Source organism: Anarrhichthys ocellatus, unplaced genomic scaffold (genome assembly GCF_004355925.1).
Source record: "Anarrhichthys ocellatus isolate YVR2014 unplaced genomic scaffold, GSC_Weel_1.0 scaffold9, whole genome shotgun sequence".
NCBI classification, from domain to species: Eukaryota; Metazoa; Chordata; class Actinopteri; order Perciformes; family Anarhichadidae; genus Anarrhichthys; species Anarrhichthys ocellatus.
This window is the reverse complement of record NW_022280039.1, coordinates 7,995,977-8,003,637: the sequence shown is the minus strand read 5'-3', so window position 1 is coordinate 8,003,637 and position 7,661 is coordinate 7,995,977. Positions and strand designations below refer to the sequence as shown.

At 41.6% G+C, this 7,661-nt stretch overlaps 2 protein-coding genes across 4 annotated transcripts in view; both read left to right on the top strand.

The window, feature by feature from the left end:
- adora2aa (adenosine A2a receptor a) overlaps positions 1 to 3,067 on the top strand; it is a 9,442-nt gene extending 6,375 nt beyond the window's left edge. Inside the window, exon 3 of the mRNA XM_031849729.1 lies at positions 286 to 3,067. Within this exon, the coding sequence (XP_031705589.1) occupies positions 286 to 1,297 (1,012 nt within the window). The 3' untranslated portion in view covers positions 1,298 to 3,067. The remainder of the gene's footprint in view (positions 1 to 285) is intronic.
- Positions 3,068 to 3,117: 50 nt separating this feature from the next.
- Positions 3,118 to 6,011, top strand: c8h22orf15 (chromosome 8 C22orf15 homolog). 3 transcript variants are annotated; one of them, XM_031849641.1, is made up of 6 exons: positions 3,118 to 4,141; positions 4,293 to 4,403; positions 4,630 to 4,716; positions 4,997 to 5,119; positions 5,513 to 5,587; positions 5,673 to 6,011. In XM_031849641.1, exons 2-6 carry the CDS (start codon positions 4,379 to 4,381, stop codon positions 5,807 to 5,809), a joined length of 447 nt encoding a protein of 148 aa, XP_031705501.1. In that variant the 5' UTR covers positions 3,118 to 4,141; positions 4,293 to 4,378; the 3' UTR covers positions 5,810 to 6,011. The 3 variants fall into 3 exon arrangements, with proteins under 3 accessions (XP_031705501.1, XP_031705502.1, XP_031705500.1); XM_031849642.1 differs by having other exon boundaries at positions 3,118 to 4,403; positions 4,634 to 4,716; XM_031849640.1 differs by having other exon boundaries at positions 3,118 to 4,403.
- Positions 6,012 to 7,661: the final 1,650 nt, after the last annotated feature.

Below are 7,661 nucleotides of genomic sequence, written 5' to 3'. Positions count from 1 at the left end.
TAACCTTTGCACTTTAACATCTCAAGAATGTGATAGAACCAAGGCAAATATCTCAGCTGCTCTCCCACACAGGCGTACTCAAAATAGACTCTTCCTATGAGGACTTTGTTTATTTATCCTCTCTTTTAGTTCCGGGAGGAGAAGTGCTTCCAAGGAACAATCAGCTGATCAAATTATAAGTCGAGGGGAACTTCACATGTTTACAAAGTATTATTAATTACAATTTTGCAGTTTTTGGCGGACGTTTGAGCTGACGCTTGATGTTTGTTTCGTCTCCCTCTTCAGGTACACCAGCTTGGTGACAGGTCAGCGGGCTCAAGGCATCATCGCCATCTGCTGGGTTTTATCCATCATCATCGGTCTGACCCCCATGATGGGCTGGCACAAGCTGACCAGCAACACCAACGTCACCTGCCCGCCTGGCCTGATGGGGTGCCTGTTTGAGGATGTGGTGTCCATGGAGTATATGGTCTACTTCAACTTCTTTGCCTGCGTACTGATTCCCCTGCTGCTGATGTTAGCCATCTACCTGTGTATCTTCATGGCCGCTCGCCACCAGCTCAAGCTGATGGAGGTGAAAGCGGTCCATGGGGAGAAGTCCCGCTCCACGCTGCAGAAAGAGGTCCAGGCTGCCAAGTCTCTGGCCATCATTGTCGGGCTGTTCGCAGTCTGCTGGCTGCCGTTGCACATCATCAACTGCTTCACCCTCTTCTGTCCTCAGTGTCAGCGTCCTCCATCCTGGATCATGTATGTGGCCATCATTCTTTCCCACGGCAACTCTGTGGTCAACCCCTTCATCTACGCCTACCGCATACGGGAGTTCCGACAAACCTTCCGCAAGATCATCCGCCGCCACATCCTGGGCAAGCAGGAGCTGTTGGAGAGCGGCAGCGGTAAGCGCAGCTCAATCAGACTCAAGCTAAACAGCCTGAGCGTTGACCTTTTCACTGAACAAAGCAGCAGCAGCAGTAGCTGTGAAAGCTCCTACCGCTGTCCAACTCACATGTCTCCTGTAGGGGGCGGCTTGGTGGCAGTATCCCGCCCCCCTCTGTCATTCATCATCTCCCACTGTACTAAAATAGGCCCTTGTCCACTGCAAACCCTCGGACACGCTCCAATCCACATAGGCCATCGTCTGCAGGATACGGAGCAGCAGCGCTGGAGTCCAGCAGACTGCGCCGGAACAGAAGTCGTGGAGGACAAGGACAAAGAGAACCTCGGCTCCGGCCAGGTCACCTTGCTGTTGAACAAGCAGAACACAAAGAGCTGCTATAGTGAGCTGGCAAAGGTGTTGTGACGCGTGCACATTCCCTGATAGTCAAGAGCCTTGCAGTAACATGCCAACGTCAGCTCAGCAGCGGCTCACAGACCATTGGGAAAAGTTCTGATCCGCAATGGAAGTGGGAGCACTGTAAACAGATAATGGACAGCAAATGATTTAAAATTCCTCGCCGTGAGAAACTCTCCAGTATTTAAACACAATGACTTGTTAATTTAAACCAGACTAAAAGTCTAAGAGCACTGCTAGTAACCCAAAGAGGTTGTGTTGCTTCACCCCTCATGACCACAAGTCGACTGAGCGACTGACACGTCTATCTTTAAGATGCAGGCACTTCACACATCACAAACGGCTCCGCATTAAATTCAACAAACAAGATTACTAAATGCGTTTGCTTCGTCGTCACGAATATTTAGGGTTTTAATACAAATGCTCTTTGACTAGTGAAATTGCATGACCCACCAAAGCTTAGCCAAAATGGAAAAGAAGTCACAGTATTGACCCTCACTCTCTTTAAACTACTTGTTTAACTGCAGGTTGAAGTAATATACCATACTATGCATGTAAATATGATCCTGACATTTGTGGTCTGAATGGGCCTTTGGCTGAAGAAAAATACTTATTAATACATTATTGGTACATTTAGAAAATGTTCAGGGATGTGAAATGTGGATATAAACGCACTCTGATGGATTTCTTCCTATAACATGCATCACAATGGGCAGATGATTATTTCTTATGCAGTATTGCACCATCATGTGCACCATTTTAAGATTCAGTCCATCCTGAGGACCTGCATGGACCACAAACAGTGTCACCAACCTGCTTAGCAAAGTTCACGCTCATTTAAACATTTTTCACATTCGGCCTGATCCCTCCTCGCACATTGTAATCCATCTTCATGGCATAGATTAATGTCCGTTCACACATAAAATGAACAAGTTCTGATTGGTTTAAAAAACCAGAACAGCACTTTCACCAGTGACAGATCGGTTCATGTCACACATGTTGAAAGGCAAGGGCCCCAATGTTGGCAATGCAATGCTGAGATGTAACCTCGTATTTTTGTTTGCTCAGTGTGACAATGTGACTTGACTTATTTCAATTATATTCATGTAAATGGTGACGTCTGTGATTTGATGAATGTCTGGAAATTGTTATTTTTATTATTTTAGATTTAGATCAACTCATGGAAGAAGTTCTGGTTTTCATTGTCCTGATGAATGTGTCCTCAGTCCAGCGCAGCTGTTGCCTTCTTTGTAATCACAAGCAGGCAAAGTCCTGTCTTTAAAGTTACTGCAAGGGACTTTCATTTTGTGTTGATTTTGGTGGTTCCTGTGGACAAAAATGGTAGCTTTTGCAAGCACCAGAGTTCTTTTAGAAAACCTCTCATTTTACTGTAGCAGGGTCTGACGGTCTGCTCCACTCAGTCCTGGTTTGGGCCCAGCAATACGGCCTGGGTCTCCAGCAACGGGGTGTCGGTATTGACTCCTAGCGGGGTAAGGGAGGCGAAGCTCTGCTCCTGGTCAGTAGAGGAGACGCTGCTGCCGGATGCTGAGCTCTCCTCCTTCCGCCGGAGCTCCCGACTGCAGGTGGAAGGCAGAAGCGAAGCCGGGTCTGGGTCTTTCCACTATGGACTGGTCGCTACTGGAGGCCCTGCTGGAATCTGAGCTGGAGGAGTTTCTGGTGAACCAGCATGATTTTATCTGATTTTGCATCAAATCCGACCCTGTGTGACAGACGACAAGCATCAAGAATAACTACTGTATACTGTATATAGAATTAATCTTCTCCCTGATGGTCTCGTTTACTTATGTAGGACATATAGAGGCATCAGTTTTCCATTGAGTCTGTTTCATAACCAGTTTAAAGTTCCTCACAGTAACTTTAAATAGATCCCTTTACATTTTCAAGTGTACTATACCAGAGCAGCTCCAGGCTTCCCATTGGCTTTTCCCTTGTGAGTTCAGGTTACAGGGTGCAGGCCCCTCTTCTTTTTCAACGCTTTTTCAAGGATCCAGTGAGATAACTTGATTGCCATCGCAAAGAAACTATAAATGTGTCTATTTGTTTGAAATCATTCAAAGTTGCTCTGAATCAATATTTTATAATAATGGAATAGTTCAAAATAGTCATTTTTGCAAATATACTTATTTGATTGACATAAAGACTGGAAGCAGAGGAAAACGGCTAGCTGAAGCTCACTAATCAAAAAGCTATATTACATTTGTTTAATCCATCCAAAAAAGAAGTGCAAAAATGCTTACTTATTCACTCTTTCCTGCAACATTCAATTAGACTAAAGGACATGCCTAACAAGGCACAGCTGGCTCAGCTGAATGTAGGGATCTGGGCATGTGAGAAGGTAAAGAGGCAACCTTTCTCACAGTCAAATTAACATTTTACATTCTTATATCAGACATTATTATAAAAATATTGAATATTGCCCTTTTAAGTCTCAAACATATAAGTACTGATTAGGCTATAGAGCTGTTGATTTATCACTGTAATGTTTTGTGGGGAGATAATAGTGATTATTGTGTTGTCCCTCATAAATTAATTCTGAACTAAGATTAAAACTGGATTAAAACTCGCATCCATAGGTTTTACAGTCAGTAAGTAGAAACAGGGTTTGGTCAGGCTACTTCATTTCTTAGTTCCAATCTGTGGCGGGAAACAACAAAGCCTCTTTTTGTGTTGCCAGTCTTGACATCACTGTCCAACATGTATCTATAAAGTCCAGAGTGCCAGTCTGTCTGTGTGTAGAGACTCCATGGATACGAGCAGCTGCAGTCCCTTGTCTCCCTCATTTAAAAGGCTTCTGCTTTGAAAGTAGAAGAAGAGGACGACGATGCAAAAGAGGTTTGTGTGTGTGTGTGTGTGTGTGTGTGTTTACCATCTCTACATTATGCAGGCCAGTTCATACAGCTTCTCCCTCCGAGCTGAGTCTTTGTCACAAAGTGTCGACCACAACATTGATTTAACAGCCTCCATTGTTGCATTTTGTGCCCAGTCCAAACTACTCCCTCGGCTCTGTGGAATAAACAGGTGCCGGTAGTGGCAGAACTAGTGGAGTCTAACTGCAGTCAGGACCAGAACATGTTTGTCACTATCCTGCTCGGAGGTTAGTAAAGTTCCTGGATGTATTATATTCTTGCAGCTTTTCAAGTAGGACAAAATGTAACCAATAATACTGTTGATGTAGGATTGAAACTGTTATTTGAGGTTTGGTTATTGTTATTTGAGAGTGGTTGGTTGCCTGAGTACAGGGAGGATAAACTAGCATTATGAAAGATTTAAAGTTTATTGTGCAACGTAGTGTTTTCAATAGTTTTCTTTTTTCTTGAAAGACAGCAGGATGGAAATGTTCAATCTCAACTGTAAACTGATAAACTTCATCCATCATCTAAAAGAGAGATGCGGTCTGGACCTCAAAGGTACTTAACAGCTCTCAACACTGTTAGTGGTTTGGACTTGCAGTAAGAATAGGCTGAAATCTTCCATTAATGAAGCTTAATTATCCATTAAAATTCCTTTTATCTGCTATTGGGATCAATATAATGCAAAGGCAGCATAATGCACATAAAGCACCAACTCTATGCAGTCAGATTGTCTCACAACATCTTCATCTATTGACCACTTCCATTGATTTGTAAGTACAAAGTATTTAATGTTGAGTGCTATGTATAAAAATAAATCCTACAATTCCTCCTGCAGAGTGTGTGGACCTGATGGACAGCAGCGGCAGAGTGATGAACCTGGAGGGGAAGCAGCAAAGTGTGGCTCTGGCCAGCAGCGTGCTGGTAGAGAGACAATACTACGCCCTGCTGCGAGTGTGCCGTGAGTCCATCTAGTTTGTCTGGTAATTTAATATTTGGGGGGGAAAAGGTCGATAACAATCATAGAACAAACAAATGATGGTGCTTTTTAAAGTTTCAGAGGTAACATGTGTTTGACTGACAAAATAATTAACATATCACAACCCAAATTTTGGAAAGTGAATGTAAAAGTGTGGCATTTTTTACAATACATAGGTAAATCTAGTATAATAAAATGTTAGTATATTATATTTTCATTTTGGAGGATATAGTAGTTTGATTTGCTGCTCGGGGAGGTATTCTACTGTAACAAAAGTATATTTCATGTTGTTTTATGGGGGAAAAGTCTGACAAACTATAACCTTGTCAAGCTGTTTTATTACACATTAAAGTTCATGACTTTACTTCCCTTCAGGAGACGATGATACTGGAGGTCGTAAATATGTGTCTCTCCTAAACAACTGCAGCCAGAGTCATCCCGAGTTAACAGGTAACAAAAATCAGCAGCAGCTCAACAGTGCTGAACCAACCAGCAGACTTTAAGTCACGATTTAAATTCAACTGTTCTGTTGTAGAGCTGCTGAGGAAACTGTCGAACCCCGACAAGGAGCGAGACAGAAAGACGAGAGGACGGACACAGAGGAGCAGTCCTGCCGGCCAAACCAGGAGCAAAAACGTCTCTGCACATAACAAGAAACACCATCTTAAATAGTTTCTGTACTGGTCAAGACTTTAAAGTCTGATTTCATTCGATTTCATAGACTATTATAGTATTATAACCATGCAAACAATGTGTCAGATATCGTTTTTGTGTATTTTTAAATGTATGTTTTCTATCTTTTGGCCACCTTAGTTGTAATTTATGATGTATTGGAAGATGGTTGACGCTGTCTTCAATAAAAAAGTTAATGAAAAAACAAACAAGTTAATGTCATGTCTCATTTTTATTTATTCTATTGATAGCTTCAATCTCATAGTTGCACAAAGGACATAGTATATCAAACTGCTTTAACCACAAAGGATTTGAAACAGCCACCTTCACACTTCTGCGAAATCTGGGAATCTTCTGGGAAGATGAATGTTTCTGTAAGAAATTGCATATTTGAGTTACTTTAGACATCAAGCTCAATATCAGAAACATTTGTATCCAGATACTGAGCAAGTAGAGCAACTATGGTATGAAGATTACATAGTTCTGCTTCAGGTTTACCCAAAACGTTTGTATATTATTCTAACAGATAGACAGTATCAGTATAAATATAAAAAAGTAAAAGTGACAATAAAACAATTGGAAATTACTATGAACTAAAAGTTGTGCATTTAAAAGTTTACTTAGAAGTATAAGCTGCAGATGAAAAAGTAAATCAAAATAAAGTAAAAGTTATCATAATGAAAAATGACATTCAATTATTAGATGTATTATTATCTGTGTGTGTGTGGGTGTGTGTGTGTGGGTGCGTGTGCGTGCGCGCATGCGTATGTGCACGTGTAGCTCTGTAAAAAGGCAGCATGTGTTTGTGTTTTCCTCACCAGACATGGAACAATGAGGAATGGATGCATTAGTGAGGAGAAGCTCCTGCACTCACCAGCCACCACTCCCATTAATAATGCACTGCCGGGAATAGATGAGGGCTTTGCTGTGTTATTCCTGCATTAGGTTGCTATCCCTCCTGGGAGAATACCGAAGCCTACTGCTACAGCAGTGCACAGGATGCCTAAACCCGTGAAGACTAAAGACCGATGGGGTTTCGCCAGAGACCAGCGGGATTGGTTGAATGATGAGAAATGTGAGAGGAGAACTGTGTGTGCTGGTCACCACCTCCATAAAACACTCTGGGAAACCCTGCAGCTATTGAATGTCCACCAGGTGACACCAATTAGTTAATTATAGGATGTGCTGCAGGGGCTCCTGCTGTTACTATAGGAGACTAACTAGAAATAATTGAAACCTGACCTGAAGAGATTTTATTACGTCTATACTTAGTCAATATTAGCCAGACCCATAGAAATAGAAATAGACCCTCTGCTTTTAATGCAGTGGCAGAGATGACTGACTCACTGACACACACACAAAAACAACAAACACAGAATATTTTTTTTAACAATGTGAACAATAATTTCATTTAATTGTAAATAAACAAAATATTTAGGTATCAAGTATTTTACAATTTATATCATTAAATCTACTGAGGCCAAGTTATGATTTCATGATCTACTGACAATACTACATTCCACCTGTTTTTTCAAGCCTTTTCCTTTGTGCTAAATTTCAAATTTTTCACCAAATGGATTCTCAAATTGACAAACACAGATTAAACATGTGTTACAATGAGTTACGCTGACTCCAGCCACTAGAGGACAGTTCTCCTAAACTCTTGAGGATGAAACTAGTAAAAGTTTGAAGGTAAGTTGAAGGTAAGTGTGGAGTTCTGGGAATCCATCACAGGTACAAATTATGGAAAAGACAACCAGCTAATGTAACATTTAAGAAAACAGCAGCATTGTGAACAATGAGATACATACAGTGGGTACGGAAAGTATTCAGACCCCTTTAAATTGCTCAC

Excerpts from the sequence above, each read along its gene's own strand:
- c8h22orf15 (XM_031849641.1), top strand. The coding sequence starts at position 4,379 with ATGTTTGTCACTATCCTGCTCGGAG. Across the intron at positions 4,404-4,629 it reads TGTCACTATCCTGCTCGGAG|ACAGCAGGATGGAAATGTTC; the intron begins GTTAGTAAAGTT and ends TTTTCTTGAAAG. Across the intron at positions 5,120-5,512 it reads CGCCCTGCTGCGAGTGTGCC|GAGACGATGATACTGGAGGT; the intron begins GTGAGTCCATCT and ends ACTTCCCTTCAG.